Consider the following 19,378-nt stretch of genomic DNA (forward strand, 5'->3'; position numbering starts at 1 on the left):
TAATATGTCAAAAAAAGTTACATTTTATTTCCATCATTTACACTTTCAAAATGACAGAAAACAAAAAAATGGCGTGTGGAAAAGTTTGGGCACCCTGCAGAGTTAATATCCTGTACTGCCCCCTTTGGCGAGTATCACGGCTTGTAAACGCTTTTTGTAGCCAGCCAAGAGTCTTCCATTCTTGTTTGAGGGATCTTTGCCCATTCTTCCTTACAAAAGTCTTCCAGTTCTTTGAGATTTCTGGGCTGTCTGTCACACACGGCTCTTTTAAGGTCTATCCATAGATTTTCAATTATGTTGAGGTCAGGAGATTGTGAAGGCCGTGGCAAAACCTTCAGTTTACGCCTCTTGATGTAATCCCTCCCCCGTGGATTTTGAGGTGTGTTTAGGATCATTATCCATTTGTAGGAGCCATCCTCTCTTTAAAGTGGAGTTCCACCCATAAATATAACATTACATCAGTAGTTTTAAAAAAATGTCATTAGTCCTTTACGAAAAAAAATTTTTTTTTAGATGCCTTCAAAGTGTTGTTGCTAGGCAGAATAGTTAATCTTCCCACTTCCTGCACCTAGGTTCTTAATGCTTCCTAACCTACACCGCACAGACTCCTGTGAATGTAGTGGGTGTAACTTTCCAGGAGTCTGTGCATTCCCCAGTCTCAAAGAATCATGTGACTTGGACAGCACAGGTGCTGAAACCTGATCTGACACTGCTTGTGCAGCACTGAGCATGTGCGAGATTTGCAAGGCTGAAATCCAGGAAGTCATACAGTCTGGCTTCATGATGCCCACACTTAAGATGGCCCCAGTCAATTTCTATTTTATAAAGTGTCTAAATGCTGTAACAACCTAACAAAACGGACCTTAGTTTACAGACTAACTTTACTAGAATACATTAAGCTTGTGTATTACAGGGGTATTTATATTTAAAAAGTGAAATTGTGGCCGGAACTCCGCTTTAACTTCAGCTTTTTCACAGATGGCATCAAGTTACCATCCAAAATTTTCTGAAATTTTATTGAATCCATTTTTCCTTCTACTCGTGGAATGTTCCCTGTGCCACTGGCTGCAATACAACCCCAAAGCATGATTGATCCACACCCATGCTTCACAGTTGGACAGAGGTTCTTTTCATTAAATTCTGTGCCCTTTCTTCTCCAAACGTACCTTTGCTCATTCCGGCCAAAAAGTTCTATTTTAACCTCATCGCTCCACAGAACTTGTTTCCAAAATGCATCAGGCTTGTCTATATGTTCATTTGCAAAGTTCAAATGCTGATTTTTGTGGTGAGGACGTAGAAGAGGTTTTCTTCTGATGACTCTTCCATGAAGACCATATTTGTACAAGTATCTCTTTATAGTGGAATAGTGTACCACAACTCCAGTGTCTGCCAGATCTTTCTGGAGGGATCGTGCCGTCAGACGTGGGGTTTGAATTTCTTTTCTCACAATCCTGCGAGCCGTTCTGTCTGATATTTTTCTTGGTCTTCCAGATCTTGCTTTAACTTCCACTGTTCCTGATGACTGCCATTTCTTAATTAAATTCCGAGGAACAGAGGATAGTGACATCTGAAAACGCTTTGCTATCTTCTTATAGCTTCTCCAGCTTTGTGAGCGACAACTATTTTCACTTTTCTAGACAACTGCTTAGAAGAAGCCATGGTGCTGATTGTTGGGGGAGGGTCAGATGAGTCTGGGCATTTAAAACCTTTGAGATTGACGTCACCTGATCTTCCCAGACGATGATTGAGAACAATCCATGACACTGGCAGGTCTCCGCTTTGCAAAGGGGGCGGGGCATGCTAGAAATTCTGCAGGGTGCCCAAACTTTTGCAGACGCCATTTTTTTGTTTTCTGTCATTTTAAAAGTGTAAATGATGGAAATAAAATCTAAGGGCCAGATTCACAAAAGAGATACGACGGCGTATCTTCTGATACGTCGTCGTATCTCTGTGATCCGCCCGTCGTAACTATGCGGCTGATTCATAGAATCAGTTCCGCATAGATAGCCCTAAGATCCGACAGGTGTAATTGACTTACACGGTCGGATCTTAGGATGCAATTCTAGGCCGGACGCTAGGTGGCGATTCCATTGCGGTCGGCGTAGAATATGCAAATGACTAGTTACGGCGATTCACGAACGTACGCTTTACCCGTCGCTCTAACTTTACGTTGTTTCCGTTGAGATATGCCGCGTAAAACTAAGGCTGCCCTCTAGGTGGTGTAACCCATGTTAAGTATGGCCGTCGTTCCCGCGTCGAAATTTGAAAAATCACGTCGTTTGCGTAAGTCGTCCGTGAATGGCGCTGGACGCCATTTACGTTAATGTCGAAACCAATGACGTCCTTGCGACGTCATTTAGCGCAATGCACGTTGGGTAATTTGACGGACGGAGCATGCGCAGTACGTTCGGCGCGGGAACGCGCCTAATTTAAATGGTCCCCGCCCCATTTGAATTAGGCAGGCTTGCGCCGAGCGGATTTACGTTACACCGCCGCAAGTTTACAGGTAAGAGCTTTGTGAATCAGGCACTTACGTAACGTGTACGTGTAACGTAAATGGGATACGTTACGCCGCCGCTGCGCAACGTAAATGTACCTGAATCTGGCCCTAACTTTTTTTGACATATCATAAGAATGTCTAATCTGTAATTTGATGCCTTTTGGAGATTTTTCCATCTTTCCTCGGCTTCGTTATGCACATTAATACAAATTTTTATCTGGGGTGCCCAAACTTTCCATCCCCACTGTCCAAAGGACAGAAACTGCACACCAAGCTACGATCTCCACCAAGTCAAGACACCACCACTCAAGCTCCTATTTCTGAAGTGTTTCGCCCCATAAGGGCTTAGTTCTACGAGGTGAAACAGTGTTTTGAACAATGTTGATTGGTGGCGATCGTAACTTTTGTGTGTCGTCTGGACTTTATTTATATGGACTTAAGGTAATTCTTATATAAAATGTTAGAACTCTGTAACCAATGCTAGATATTTGACATTTTATATCATTTTTATGCAGATACATGTTAAACAATTCCATAAGTGCCATTCCAAGCAACTCTTTATGTTCGGAAATGCCCCGTCTCAACTGGCTGTAAGTACTTGCTCTGATAATAATGATTAGAGGGACACCTTCACTTGTTTTCTTTTTCATCTCTTTTATTTAAAAAAATTATTATTAATATTATATACAAATTAACATACGATTAACCACTTCAGCCTCTGAGGATTTGGCTGCCCAATGACCGGGGCCACTTTTTGCGATTCGGCCACTGCGTCGCTTTAACTGACAATTGCACGGTCGTGCGACGTGGCACCCAAACAAAATAGACAACCTTTTTTTCCCCACAAATAGAGCTTTCTTTTGGTGGTATTTTTTCACCTCTGAAAAAAGAGCGACAATTATGAAAAAAAGCTTTATTTTTTACTTTTTGTTACAATAAATATATTCCCCAAAAATATATAAATATAAATATATATATATATATATATATAAAAAAAAAACAAATTCCTCAGTTTAGGCCGATACGTATTGTTCTACATATTTTTGGTTAAAAAAAAAACGCAATAAGCGTTTATTGATTGGTTTGCGCAAAAGTTATAACGTCTACAAAATAGGGGATAGTTTTATGGCATTTTTATTATTATTTTTATTAGTAATGGCGGCGATCTGCGTTTTTTTTTTTTTTTTTTATCGTGACTGTGACATTATGATGGACACATCAGACCCTTTTGACACTATTTTGTCATTTATACAGCGATCAGTGCTATAAAAATGCACTGATTGCTGTATAAATGTGACCGTCAGTTAAAGGGTTAACCACTAAGGGGCGATGAAGAGGGTTAAGTGTGTCCTAGGGAGTGATTCTAACTGTGAGGGGGCCGGGCTACACTTATCGCTGCTCCCGATTACAAGGAGCAGCAGATCAGTGTCCTGTCACTAGGCAGAACAGGGAAATGCCTCGTTTACACAGGCATCTCCCCCGTTCTGCCGCTCCGTGAAACACGATCGCGGGACAACGGCGGACATCGAGTCCGCGGGTCCTGCGGGCACAGTTACGGAGCTCGCGGCAGGGGCGTGAGCGCCCCCACGGCGGCAAATTTAAAGGGACGTACCTGTACGCCCATTTGCCTGGTCGTGCCATTCTGCCGACGTAAAATTTTGTGCGCTGGTCATCAAGTGGTTAATATACAATATATTTAAAAAGGAATTTGTATTTGTGTTTTATGTATTTATGGGAGCAGCTATCCCTTTCCAGTTTAATGAAATATGGAAAAAAGAGTGTATATGAGGTTACTGGAAACCCTTTCCAAACCATGGCCATTAGTATAAAATTGCCTCCCTCCCCCAATGGCCATTAATATGGAGTTGCCCCCCCTTGTGGCTATAAGATCCTCCACCCTTCTGGGAAGGCTTTCCGCAAGATTTTTGGAAGGTGTTTTGGGGAATTTGTGCCAAGTTGTGAGGACAGGTACTGACGATGAATGAGAAGACCTGGCTCGCAAGTTGGGCACCAAAAAAAAAAAGACCTGACTCACCAGTATTCCAGTTTATCCAGTAGGGTTCAGGCCAGGGCTCTGTGAAGGACATTATAATTCCTCCACACCAAGCTGGTCAACCATGACTTTATGGTGCTGGCTTTGTACATGGGGGGGCACAGTCATGCCGGAACAGAAAGGGGTCTTACAATTGACATTCCAAAGGTGTTCAGTAGAGTTGAGGTCAGGGCTCTGTGCAGAACATTCCAGTTCCTCCACACCAAGCTGGTCAAACCATGACTTTATGGAGCTGGCTTTGTACACAGGGGGGGGGGGGGAGGCACAGTCTTCCCAGAACAGAAAGGGGTCTTACAATTGACATTCCAAAGGTGTTCAGTAGGGTTGAGGTCAGGGCTCTGTTCCGGAACACTCATGTTCGTCAATGACCTCAAACCTATTGAATACCATTAGGGTGAGAAGACCTCATCCCAAAGGTGTCCTGTAGGGTTAAGAGCAGGTGTTGTTGGATGAGAAGACCTGGCTCACCATTGGTGTTTCAATTAATTTCCAATGTCTTCAGTAGGAATGAGGTCATTCCAAAACCGTGGCCATTAATATGGAGTTGGCTTCCCTTTGTCCCCACTGTTTTGGGAAGGCTTTCCTCGAGATTTTGCTGCACATTCTTACAATTGGCCAGCAGAGCTCTTAACAGTCCCCTTTTTTGCAACCAAACAACCTCCGCTGTCCTGGGAAGGCTTTCCACAAGAGTTTGTTCCCATTTGTGAGGTCAGGTACGACTATTGGAAAGCCAATTGTGAGCCGGGTCTTCTCATCCAATTTATCCCAAGGGTGTTCATTAGGGCTGCAGTCAGATACTTGATGATGGATAAAATGACTTTATACCAAAGGTCTTCCAAAAGTAAGGTTGAGGTCAGGGCTCTGTACAGGACACTGGAGTTCCTCCATACCAAACTGGTCATCCATGTCTTTATGGAGATGTTGGTTGAGAAGACCTGACTCATTCCAATTCGTCCCAAAGGTGTTCAGTAGGGTTGAGGTCAGGGCTCTGTTCCGGACACTCATGTTCGTCAATGACCTTAAACCTACTGAATACCATTAGGGTGAGAAGACCTCATCCCAAAGGTGTCCTGTAGGGTTAAGAGCTGGTGTTGTTGGATGAGAAGACCTGCCTCACCATTGGTGTTTCAATTCATTTCCAATGTCTTCAGTAGGAATGAGGTCATTCCAAAACTGTGGCCAATAATATGGAGTTGGCTTCACTTTGTCCCCACTGTTTTGGGAAGCCTTTCCTCAAGATTTTGGTGCACATTCTTACAATTGGCCAGCAGAGCTCTTAACAGTCCCCTTTTTTGCAACCAAACAACCTCCGCTGTCCCGGGAAGGCTTTCCAAAAGAGTTTGTGCCCATTTGTGAGGTCAGGTACGACTATTGGAAAGCCAATTGTGAGCCGGGTCTTCTCATCCAATTTAATCCAAGGGTGTTCATTAGGGCTGCGGTCAGATACTTGATGATGGATAAAATGACTTTATAACAAAGGTCTTTCAAAAGTAGGGTTGAGGTCATGGCTCTGTACAGGACACTGAAGTTTCTCCACACCAAACTGGTCATCCATGTCTTTATGGAGATGTTGGTTGAGAAGACCAGACTCGTTCCAATTCGTCCCAAACATGTTCAGTAGAGTTGAGGCCAGGGCTCTATGCAGGACACTCCAGTTCCTCCACACCAAACTGGTCACACCATGTCTTTATGGAGCTGGCTTTGTACACAGGATGGGGAACAGTCATAATGGAACAGAAAAGGGTCTTCACCAAACTGTTACCACAAGGTTGAAAAAGCACAATTGTCTAAAACAGGGTTGGACAGCCTCAGTCCTCAAAAAGCACCAATAGGCCATGTTTTGGGAATTTTTCCTTCGATAAAATAGCTGTCCTAAATACCAATCCATTGACATTGATCGGAAACATGACCTGTTGGGGTACTTGAGGACTGAGGTTGAGAACTCGAATTCCTCCACGGCAAACAGGTCAAACCATATCCTAATGGAGCTGGATTTGTACACAGGGGGGGGGGGGGGGGGGGCACAGTCCTGTTGGAACAGAAAATGGTCTTCACCAAACGGTTACCACAAGGTTGGAAGAGCACCATTGTCTACAACAGGGATATGCAATTAGCGGACCTCCAGCTGTTACAGAACTACAAGTCTCCTGAGGTTAAGCAAGACTCTGACAGCCACCCAGAGGGAGAGGCATGCTGGGACTTGTAGTTTTGCAACAGCTGGAGGTCTGCTAATTGCATATCCCTGGTCTACAATGTCAGTGATGGATTAGTAACATTACCCTTCACTGGAGACCCCTGAACTCCGTCATTGAGAGGGGGGGTTTTCGTACTTTAGTCAACAAAAGTGTATCTTTCAAAGGTAAAAATAGTGGGCCAGATTCACATAGAGATACGATGGTGTATCTCCTGATACGCCGTCGTATCTCAGAGTTAGGCCCGTTGTATCTATGCGCCTGATTCATAGAATCAGTTACGCATAGATATGCCTAAGATCCGACAGGTGTAACTATGTTACACCGTCGGATCTTAACTGCAATTTAAAAATGGCTGCGGGGGGCGTTCTCGCTGATTTACGTTGAGAAATATGTAAATCAGCGAAATCAGCGAGATACGCCAATTCACGAACGTACGCGGGCCCGACGCAGTGTTGTTACGACGTTTACGTAGCGGTTTTCCTGGCGTATACTTACCCCTGCTTCTATGAGGCGCAGCCAATGTTAAGTATAGCCGTCGTTCCCGCGTCGAATTTTGTTTTTTTTACGTCATTTGCGTACGCCGATTCTCCATTTGAAAAAAATATATATATATGATTTGCTCAGCTTTTTTATTTAAATTTTACATTTGAATGCATGGCAAACATTATACATTACACGGCAATGATTATAATGTATGGTTTAGGCGCTGATGTGTTTTTGCTCTTTTCTTCTTTCTAGGGATCTGGAGGGGAATGAGATAGAGACAATCCACGACTCTGTGTTTCAGGAGTGTATAACTGTTTTGTAAGTACATCCCTGTCACTCCGGTTTAGTTTTTTTAGTTTTTTTCACAATAAATAAACATACACGCCCAGATTCTCAAAAAAGCGCCTATCTATAGGAGGGCGTAGCGTATCTCAGATACACTACGCCGCCGTAACTTAGCGAGGCAGGTCCCATATTCTCAAAGAACTTGCGGCCAAAGTTACGGCGGCGTAGTGTACTGTGCCGGCGTAAGGCCGCGTAATTCAAAGTAGGCTAGTGTGGGCGTGTTTTATGTTAATGTATCGTGACCCGACGTGATTGACGTTTTAACGAGCAGCGCATGCGCGCGCATTCTCAGTATCGCGTCGAATTTTCAAATTAAATTACGCCTGCTCGATGCCTAGTCGACGTGAACACGTCCAGCCCCATTCACGGATGACTTACGCAAACGACATAAAACACAACGCTGTTCCTACGTTTCCGACGTCCATACCTAACATGACTTACCCCTGCTTTATGAGGGGGTAACTTTACGCCTGCCTCTAGGCAGGCTGGATTCATGTTTTGGGCGACTACCGTATTCATCAGCGTATAACGCGCACTTTTTTCCCCTTAAAATCAGGGGGAAATCGTGGGTGGGCGTTATACGCCGATCCCCGCTGTCTCTGAGCGCCGCAGCCTAGAGCTGAGCCGAGTGTACTGCGCACTCGGCTAGGCTCGGCAACGCTCAGCTCCGCCCGTAGCCCCGCGAGAGGACCCGAGACAAGCCGAGAGGAGCCAAACACACAGGAAATCCGGCTCCTCTCTGCGCCAAATCCAAAAACAAACACCGCTGCAACCCCGGGCAAGGTGCCGGATGGACTCGCAGACGGACACCCACAAGGCTGGACGGACCCCGTGCAAGGCCGCAGACGGACACCCACAAGGCTGGACGGACCCCGCGCAAGGAAGCCGCAGACAGACACCCACAAGGCTGGACGGACCCCGCGCAAGGAAGCCGCAGACGGACACCCACAAGGCTGGACGGACGTCGCGCAAGGCCGCAGACGGACACCGGACAAGGCCGGCGATGGACACAGGGCAAAAATGTAAGTTTTTTTTCCCTTAAACTACCTTTCTAAACTTGGGGTGCGCGTTATACGCCTGCACGCATTATACCCCAATAAATACGGTAAATTGAAGAGCTCAAGGGGACGATTCAGGGCTTTTGCTAGGATGATTGAGAAGTGTTCATTTTTTGCTTTGAAGATTTCTTTATGATAGTTCTTTGTGATTGATTTGTAGATTTTGTGGGTTTCAGTAGTTGGGTTTCTTCTCCACGCGCCTTCCGCTCTTCTGGCCTTTATGGCCATTTAAGGCCTTATGCCTAACGCACAAATGTGTACACGGAAGCGCTCCCCAATACTTATGTGAGAAAATCCCCAAAGCCCGCTACAAGACCAAAGGAGAACGTCGATTTGCAGTCCAAGGACCTCGACTGTGGAACGCATTGCCAACTAATATCTGAACGGAAATTGATCACCTGGCCTTCAGGAAAAAAATGAAGACCCACCTTTTCTGAGGGAGAAACAGAAGCAAAAGGGATACCAAGCGCCTTGAGGCGATTCAGTTTGCAATTGTTGCGCTATACAAGTTTTTCACTCACTCATACAGTAATGAAACAATCAAATGTAAGTGCCGTGGGCAGCCATACACCTAACTAACAGGACCACCCGGAAACCCATCCCACCAGGGGGGAAGGACCACCTTGCAGCTCAGAATCAAAGGGTCTGGGAAGGGAGAGAGGGGGGGGGGGCAAACAAAAAAAAAAAGGGGGGGGGGAGGATTAAGTGTAGGGACCAGGGCTCATACCCACAGTCTACACCGTGAGGTGTCTGGCCTCCACCCATCTTGACCATATTTTTTGGAACTTGTTAGGACAACTACGGCCCATATATGTCAGCTTATACAAGGGGAGGGCAGCATTCACCAGCTCCCTTCCAAGCAGAGGCTCAAGGCGGTTCAGGCCTCTTCCAGCTACCATATGTATGAAATTGCCCACAGCCCCCCCACAGCGCGAGCATCAATCGTCAGCCAGACGATAGATGAACGAGAGTCTTTGTGACATGTAATACACCCTATGGAAAAAAAAATTCATCTGGATGAAACGATCCTTAGCCGCTATCATCAATGGGATGTATTGTTGAAGGCCCTCGGACCAATCCTCCTCCGTCAAATTTGGTATATATCTCTGCCAGGCATTGAACGCCCTAACAGCACCGTTGTTGCCAGCACAGGTAAGTCTAAAGTATATAGATGAGAGCGTTCTGTCTATAATAGAAGCCGTTAAAAGTTGCTCAACTGTGTGCGGAGCCAAGGTAACCGACTCTGGGAACTGAGCTCTAACCAAATGACGGAGCTGCAGAAACCGAAAGTACATCCACGGAGGTAGGGAGAATTTACTCTTAAGCTCGCTGAAGGGGAGAAGACGTCCTCCAGGCACGACATCCCTGAGAGTCTTGACCCCGCAACTCGCCCACGCCTGCGGGTCAGGCACGGTCCTCAAATGGGACAGCTCTGGGTTGCCCCATAGGGGAGTATAGCGAGAGTAGGTCCGGGGCTCTAGCAGAGACCCCGAGAACTTTCGCCAGACCCCAACCGTGGTTCTCAAGGGGGTGGTGATAAGTGCATTAGAACAGGGCCCTCTATATATTAAGTTACTGAGTTCCGCGTAGGATCCCAATATTGCCGCCTCAAGGTTCACCGCAGGATTGGATCGATCCTGTGTGAACCACCACCTCACCTAGACCAAGACCGCCGCCCCAATAATACTTCTTGAAGTTAGGAAACGCCAGGCCACCCCCATGAAATCGAGAGCTGAAGCGTGGATCTGGCCACTCTGGGCACCCCTCCCCGTCACACGAATGCCCCGATGGCCCTATCCAGTGCATCAAAAAAGGAGTTGGGAATATTCACAGGGGTATGTCTACCAGGGGAGGCACCGTTTCATCAAAGGATCGGATCATCGCGGCTAACGGCTCAACAGCCAGCGCGAAAAGTGTGGGGGAGAGGGGACAGCCCTTGGTGGAGCGGGAAGGCCGCAGACAGGATACCACCAGTACGGAACCTGGCAGTTGGGTTAGAATATAGCATTTGCAGCAATGATATAAAAACCGGTCCGAACCCAAATTTGTGCAACACTGCCCAGAGGTACCCCCACTCCACTGAGTCAATCTGGCGTCTACATTGAGGAGGGATATGGGCCTGTATGACGAGCAGAGCTCGGGGTCCTTTCCCGGCTTGGGGACAACCACTATTATCGCTCTCAGCATTGAGGGTGGCAATCGAGAGTCCCGAAGTGAGGTCTGCAGCACCTCCCCCAGAACCACGGCCAACAATTCGCTATGTGTTTTGAAAAACTCAGCAGGGAGACCATCCTCTCCCGGAGTTTTACCTGCCTGCATGGAGGCCATGGAAACCCTGGACTTCCTTCAGCGTAAACGGGGTGTCTAAACTTGACCATGCCTCCGGTGTGAGCACGGGGAGCTCAACAATCCAGATAGGATTGGAGTTGGGCCGGAGAATATTCGACCTTAGAGGAGTAAAGATCAGTATAATAGGAGGCGAAGCAGGAGTTAATCTCCTCCTGGGTCTGTCAGTAGTCTCCCCGAGCCGTCCCTAACGTTAGCCACCGGGGGGACACTGTCTGTTTTCTTGAGAGCCAGGCCAGCATACGCCCCGTCTTTTCGCCCTGCTCAAAGATCCTCTGGGACCTGTAGAGCAGCTGCTTCCTGGCCGCAGCTATCCTGAGCAACTGAACCTCCCTGAAAGCCACAGAAAGAGCCTATCTGTGGCTCCACCCGTTCATCCGTCACCCAATATCTAGATAGCCTCCAGAGGCAATTAGCCGGGGTTGCAGTAATTTGCAACTTCAGTAACACCGGAGCGTGGTCCGAGATACCCCTAGGGAGGGCCGCCACCTCTACTACTCTATTCAAGACGGGGTTGCTGACATAGATAAGATCAATACGGGACATAGCTAAGTACGATGTAGAGTTGCACGTGTACCCCTTGATCTGAGGGTGTTTCCACCGCCACACATCCATAAGCCCAAGGACCGAGGCCCAGCGGGAGAGTGGAGAGTCCAGTGCCGTGTCGGGAGCCAGTTTGTCGACATTCGGACAAGGGACCATATTAAAGTCTCCAGCCAGGATCACTGCAGCAGTCGGAAATTCGGCTACAGTCTGCGCGATCCCGGCGAAGAGGCCCATCGTAGCAGGGGGGCATATATAAGCCTACCAACACCAAGGGGAGACTGTCCACAGTTGCATGCACCACTACATATCGGCCCTCAGAATCCAACTTTAAATCGAGTAAAGTGAAAGGCAGGGACTTGCGTATTAGAATACTAACACCACGGGCTCGGGAGGTATACGTGGAGTGATAGTAATATCCCACCCACGGCTTCTTGAGACTAGGGATCCCACCCCCGACCAAGTGTGTCTCCTGAAAGAAGCAAATATCCGGGTTGTAGTCTTTAAGGAACTTGAAGACCAACATCCTCTTAATAGGGGAGTTCATCCCCCTGACATTCCAAGAGACCAAGGTCAAAGGAGCCATGTCAGGAAGCTGAAACATATTACAAGGGGCTCCTCCCTCCAACACAACCCCAGCACATAGGAAAGGCCAGCAAGGAGGTGAGATCGCCCTCTCACACACAAGTCCCTCTCCACACAAAATGTAAATATTCCTTCAAAAAACATATAAACATAAACATACAAAACAAAAACCCCAACTCCCCCCACCCTATGCATCCACCCCAATCGTGATGCTTATGGATCCCGAAATCAAACATGGTTTACCAACCACTGAGGGTCATGAACAGACAATTAGGCGGTTTCACCCCAGGCCAAAGGCGCTAAGGTACACTGCAGCCGCGCCGCCAATGGGGCAGAGCATATAGATACCTTATCACCCGACCAGGGTCGGGGGCACTTGCTTTAAAACCTTAACGAGGTAAGTAGAAAGTGATTCTCTATAGGATCTCAGCGAGATCATTAGTCTGGCAGAAGGAACTTGCTGGGTCAGCATCTCTCCCTATCAGGCTTCCCCAGAACCCAGATGGATCCAGTCCTCATTTGAGCAATCAAAAGGCAGTCCAGGCTCAAAGCATCATTAAACTGGTCAGAGTGGAGGTTGCAGTCCCCAGCCTGGGGGTGGGGAGAAGGATCGGCCCACCGGGGAGAAGGCAGGGAAGAAGACAGGGATCCGTAGAGGCCCCAGTGGTCAGAGGAAGTATGGCATCCCGGAGGCCCCATCGAGCCAAGGAGCAGCGCAGTCCCCCTCCCCAGGGCCCCAACCCCCCCCCCCCCAAAGGCAACCACCCCCCAGTCATAAGTGCACAGAGGAAGATGTCTCCCATACAGCCATGCCAACAGGGCACACAGTCCAGTTCGGGGAAAAAGCAGGGGGGGGAGAAATAAAAGAGGACCCATAGCAAAAGTACTCAGACTGATGTTGTAGCAGCCCAGAGACTGGCATCAGGCCCAGGCCAAGGTATTCACCCATTGCGCAGCATCCCCTGGCACGTAAAGAAGCGGGTCGACTCCCCGTCGACCACTCTCAGGCGGGCAGGAAAGAGCATGCTGTACTTTATGTTCCGACAGTGCAGGGACTGCTTAACCGCATCAAAGGACTTGCGGTGTCTCTGCGTCTCAACGGAAAAGTCCGGGAAGAACATCAGGCGTGCCGCTTCATGGTGGATAGCATCCATCTTCCTGGCCTCTCGAAGGATTAAGTCCCGATCTCTAAAATTCTGCAATTTAAAAATAAAGGTGCGGGGAGGCGCCCCCGGAGGTCTACGATGAGACGGCATTCTGTGAGCCCACTCCACTATAAAGTGAGGCGAGAAGGCCGCCTGCGGGCAAATCGTACGGAGGAGGCTCTCAGTGTAGGCCGTAGTATCCAGACCCTCCACTCCCTCTGGCAGGCCAACAATCCGATGTCATGGATATGCAATAGCCTGGCAGCTTACCTGTGTTTCCATCTGTTTAGTAGAGGCCTGACTCTGTTCTGGTTCCCTTTTTATCACTTCCTCTTCCTGTATGGCCCCACCCAGGCCAGCCCAGGAAGTCTTTATTAACTGTTGCTCTACAGGTCTGCAGTGCTGTTCAACAGTGTGGTTTGCTAGTTCCTGTTTCCAGTGTGCTACGATCATCTTTCCGTGTACCGTTTTGGCTTGTTCCTGACTTCTGCTGTTTGCCTGTGCCCCTGACCATTTGCCTGTCCCACGGTTATCCTTGTCTGCCTGTGTCCCTGACCATTTGCCTGTCCCACGGTTATCCTTGTCTGCCTGTTACCCTGACCTTGGCCTACCCATCACCACCGTTTGTCCTGCTGGCTGCTTCCCCTCTCTCCTTGAGGAGCGTGACCTAGGGAATCTCGGGGACGCGACCTGGATCCAGTTGCAGCCAAGACCATCCCCACCATCAGGGGCCCTGGTGAATACAAAACTGGGTCTTAGACTCTGCGCCCTGGGTGATCTTGGGTTCACACTTTGTTTTTGCTTGCAGCAGTCGGCTATAGGGTTCACCACCCTGTGGTGCATCCCAGACCCCAACGGGGTGCACTTGTCGCCTGGCTACAGGTGACCTGACATTCGAAGATTGTTGCGCCTGTTACGATTTTTGCCGTCCTCTGCACGGGATTCAAGATGTTTCAGCCGGACTTGGACAGTATGCAGAGTGGCCGAGTGATCCCTGACAGTGTCCTCCGTGGCCCCCGCGTGGCGCTCCACCTCATCCAGCCGGCCCCTGATTTTATCCTTATCCTTCTTCATAAGACTCAGCTCCAGCTGGAGGGAGTCAATCTTGGGGGTGAGGGTAGACTGACAGCCCGTGATCTCCTGCATAAGGGCCTCGAAGCTTTCCTGCACCGTGAGGGCTGGGGAGGTGTCCGGAACAACGCTGGAGGCCTGCGAAGCCATACTCCAAGCCCCGAGCACGTGCGCGGTGTTCCCGTCGGGCTTAGCTGGCGTGGCTTTCGGCGTCTGGAGTCCGGATTGATTCCTCTTTTATTTGTCATCATCTGCTGAAGCAGATTAGTGGGCTCATCGACAGGATCGGGAGTGCCTAGGATGGGTAAACAAGATCAGTTCGTCCCGTGGCTACGGAGCTCTGCACCTAGACGTCTGTCCCGGCTGCCATCTTGGTCACGCCTCCCAATGCACTAATTTTAAAGATATTTTTTTTTTTACACATTACCCTACCGAGCTATTTTATAAGATGAGGAACCTGGACGCACGTGTTTTAGCACATTATAGTGCGTGCGTTAAAATGCAACCGTGTAATTGTTCCCTGAATGTGGGACGTTTCTCCGAGGGTGAGGATCTCTTTTTTTTTGGGGGGGGGGGGGATTATTTTCTGTGGAGCTCAGGAGAGAAGCTGGGAACTGTTGTAATCCCCGGAGGCACGCAGAGATAACGATGACATAAAGCGAATGTTCGCTGAGCGCAGAGGACACATTAATGATGCTTTTACATATGAGTAATGTGTGTTTAGCTGGTAAATGGCCGTCACAATACACACATCCAATAATTCTCAACCAGAAGCATAAATTTTCTGAAACGCTCCCAGCGGGGCCGCACGTAGAACTCCCGGGCTGAATAACAACATTTATACTACGCGTTTAAGTGTTTGTTCAAGAAACATACAGATCGTTATATCGGCCTCAACAAGACGCGGTGAAGCGAACGCATAAATGGAGGTATTTTATTAAAGTAGCTGTAAACCCAATCATTGAAATCCTTATTTACTTTTATCTGCAGCTTTCATTCAAATTCCTCTCCCCCCCCCCCCGGTGATCCTACCACAAAGGTCCTTGTTCAGCCACTTTCTGTTATGGGGTGACCACGCCCTGTCTCCCAATTGCGTTGTCACACCGGCTTATGATAGTGGCCATTCAATATTTTTTTTTTACAGCTGAAGCTGTCATTTAAAAGAATTCCTGGTGATCCTGCCATCAAGGTCCTTTTTTTTTTTCAGGCACTTCCTGTTATAGGGTGACAACACTCTGTTCCCAATTAGGGTTGCCAACTTTTCTTCAAGCCAAACCCAAACAACTTTTGTGGCACAAGGCAAAAGACCTGGGACACATTCAGGGCCGATCCTAGGGTCACAGACGCCTGGGTGCAGAAATATTTCTGGCGTCCCCACATGGGCGTGGTCATCGTACTAACTCCTCCCCTTTACACATGTTTCTATGACTACGACTCAAACAAAGAGATGCTCCCCTAAGAAGTCTTCATTAGTGTCCCTCATCAGAGTCCCCCCCAGCAGTTGCCCCCCAGCAGGTTTCCCCATCAGAGCCTCCCAGCAGGTGTCCCCCATCAGTTCCCCCCCAGCAGTTGCCCCCCATCAGAGCCTCCCCACAGCAGGTGTCCACATCAGGTGTCCCCATAGATCAGTACTTGTCCAATAGATCCCTGTACCTGGGGCGCGCTGGGAGCAGAAGCACATTACAGGGGGCGGGGCATACGTGGCATCTTTGGTTACTTGGAGGGTGGCATTCGGAGAGCATTTCTGGGAGTGCACGGGATGATTGGCAGCAGCTCCGGCCAACCCAGAAGCCTCTCATTACACCGCCTATGGGAGAAGAGCCAACACACGCAGAGAGAGTGGGGCAGACAGGAGACTGCTCCATGCACACCGGACAGAATTAATTAGTGGAGCCTAGTACTGGAACGTGTTCCGGTAATAGGCTCAGCTGTGGTACCCAGCCCGGATTCCGGGGGTATGGATTCTGGATTACGGGAGGTATGCGCTCTTGTCAGTTGCCAGCGGAGAGAGCAAGCAGGATGGGGAACCACAGCACCCGCTACATGCGCTCTGCCTCTGGACACAGACAAGGAGGAGGGAGGGGAGCACTTTGGAGCTTCGGCGCTCCCACCTCTGCGGCGCCTGGGTGCGGAGAACCCCATGCACCCTGCCTAGGATCGGCCCTGGACACATTTGGGTTTCCCCAAAGGGGAGTAGTGATGTAGCGCCGGTGGGTGTGGCCAAATTGCTCTTGCTGACATCGCCACCCCACCCTTCAGTGATGCCACAAACCTGCCCCCAAACAGCCGCCCCCCCAGCGGCAACAGATTTGTGTATGACTGTCTCAGTTACTTGGGGGAGCCACAGCCTGGTCTGAATAATGTGTCCGGGGTCTCAGGTGGACTTTTCCCGTCGGAAAATCCAATCGTGTGTATGAGGCTTAAGACTCAAAAATGGTAAAGATTACATTTTTTTTTTATTAATTTCAAAGGAAAATTGGGAAAATTAGACTGGCCCTGACTACTCTCTTGCCTGCATTTGACATCTACCTGGACCTGACTATTCTTTTACCTGCCACCTTCCTTCAATCTCTGCCTGGACCTGACTGCTCTATTGCATGCCTCCTCCTGACCACAACTTCTGCCTGGACCAGACTACTTTCTTGCCTGCCTCCTCACCTCGACCTCTACCTGGACTTAAACGCTCTCTTGCCTGCCACCTGCTCTTGACATCTACCTGGACCTAACTATTCTTTTGCCTGCCACCTTTCTTCGACCTCTGCCTGGACCTGACTGCTCTCTTGCCTGCCTCCTGACCTCTGCCTAGACCTGACTGCTCTCTTACCTGCCTTTGACCTCTGCCTGGACCTGACTGCTCTCTTGCCTGCCTCCTGACCTTTGCCTAGACCTGACTGCTCTCTTGCCTGTCTCCTGACCTCTGCCTAGACCTGACTGCTCTCTTGCCTGCCTCCTGACCTCTGCCTAGACCTGACTGCTCTCTTACCTGCCTTCGACCTCTGCCTGGACCTGACTGCTCTCTTGCCTGCCTCCTGACCTCTGCCTGGACCTGACTGCTCTCTTGCCTGCCTCCTGACCTCTGCCTGGACCTGACTGCTCTCTTGCCTGCCTCCTGACCTCTGCCTGAACCTGACTGCTCTCCTGACTGTGACCTGGTTCTGACCTCTTCCTGGACCTAGCTACTCTCTTGCCTGCCTCCTGCCTACAACTCTTTTTTTTGTACAGTCCCCACACCATAACCGTTTTGTTCAATTTCCCCCCTTGCCAGGGCAATCCTGGGGGCCAGTACTTTTTGACATTGTAGTGAAGAAAACCAGGCTCACTAGGGTTTTTGGCCTCTCCTCCATCAGGAGCTCTGGTGAAGGCCACCTGCTACTTTGCCTTGAGTGAGTCCCCTGCATCACCTGCCGAGGGAACCCATAACATTACTGGCTTAAATTTTTTACTTTTTATCCATCTTTGTTTAGATCCAATTAATTAATTAGCGCAACATCTCCTCTCTTTTTCTCAACCCATAACATTAATCGCGAGGATCCTTCCAGCTTTATCAGTCCAAAACACACTTTTAACATTACAAAGCCTTGATGAAGGGAGTCCCCGAGACGCATTGGATTTTTGTGATAAACGCCTAAATAAGATTAAATCTGGACAACATGATCTGATATCGGCGCTTTCCTCCTTGCACACCACGTCTCTGCTTGAGATGTTGTAGAATGGTACAGAGAATATCCACAGTTTGAGGATGGCCAGATCTTGTAGTCATCCGTGAGAGCCGTCACCACATCTGGATGCCAAGCACCTTAGCTAGCATATCTGGGTGACGTCTCCCTTGATCGCCTGTTTTCCTAATTTCGTAAAGTAGTGGGGCTTGGATCACCCATGGATTGAGGAGTCCCCCCCCCCCCCGTCCTACATACAGAGATATTTCAGAGAGGTGCAGTGTCGGCCCATTCCCACAGCCAGACCCGTTTCTTCTCACAACTGCTTTATATCTTCGTAAAACTGTCAGCGCAAACCCGCGGCCCTCCTCTCCGCGAAATTTAAACACTAACCCGTGTTTATCATTGCGTTCTCTGGACAGTATTTTCCTGACACCGATATAATGAGTAACTAAAATTACTTTCTTGATGTAAACCAAATTACCTCATTTGAAAGACAGTCAATCCTAATTATGTCTTTCGTGGAAAAAATTTCAAAAATGTAAAAAAAAAAAAAAAAAAAAAAGCCAATTTACGAAAAAGCGCACTTTGCTTTTAATAAATAGTTGCAGAGTCTGTCCATCAGGTCATGGATATAACGGGAATGCAGATAAGCTTTTCATTCATGTAGAGTTAAAGGAGATATAAACCGTGACCGAGTGTCTTCTGTGTCTCTTACGCCGTCGTATCTTAGGGTGCATATTTACACTGCCCGCTAGGTGGCGCTTCCGTTGTTTTCGGCGTAGAATATGCGAATGACCTAGATACGCCGATTCACAAATGTACGCGCGCCCGGCAGAATTTTTTACGTCGTTTGCGTAAGGCTTTTTCCGGCGTAACGTTGAGGCGTACGCAATGTTAAGTATGGACGTCGTTCCCGCGTCAAATTTGATTGAATTTTTTACGTTGTTTGCGTAAGTCGTTCGCGAATAGGGCTGGACGTAATTTACGTTCATGTCGAAAGCAATGACGATTTGCGGCTGAATTTCGAGCATGCGCACTGGGATTCTTTCACGAACGGCGCATGCGCCGTTCATAAAAAAAACGTAAAATACACGGAGTCAACAATAATTAAAATAAAACACGCCCACATCATCCCCATTTGGATTAGGCGGGCTTACACCGGCCCACATACGTTACGCCGCCGTAACTTAGGGCGCAAGTTCTTTATGAATACGAAACTTGCGCCCTAATTTACGGCGGCGTAACGTATCAGAGATACGTTACGCCCGCACTAAATTACGCAGGGCTATCTGAATCTAGCCCTAAGTCTCAGCATCAGCAGGCAGCGGCCACTCCATTTGTACATTGTGTCAGAGGCGCGGCGGTTGCGGAGGACTGTGTCTGTGTCCCGAC

At 48.5% G+C, this 19,378-nt stretch overlaps 1 protein-coding gene across 2 annotated transcripts in view; it reads left to right on the top strand.

Moving 5' to 3' along the window:
- The window catches only part of LOC120913016 (relaxin receptor 1-like), a 219,493-nt gene that overhangs the window by 153,005 nt on the left and 47,110 nt on the right, over window positions 1–19,378 (top strand). For both annotated transcript variants that reach the window (XM_040322669.1, XM_040322670.1), the window contains exons 9-10: window positions 3,016–3,090; window positions 7,487–7,552. In XM_040322669.1, the coding sequence (XP_040178603.1) occupies window positions 3,016–3,090; window positions 7,487–7,552 (141 nt within the window). The remainder of the gene's footprint in view (window positions 1–3,015; window positions 3,091–7,486; window positions 7,553–19,378) is intronic.

The sequence above is a fragment of the Rana temporaria genome, chromosome 9, assembly GCF_905171775.1.
Source record: "Rana temporaria chromosome 9, aRanTem1.1, whole genome shotgun sequence".
NCBI classification, from domain to species: domain Eukaryota; kingdom Metazoa; phylum Chordata; class Amphibia; order Anura; family Ranidae; genus Rana; species Rana temporaria.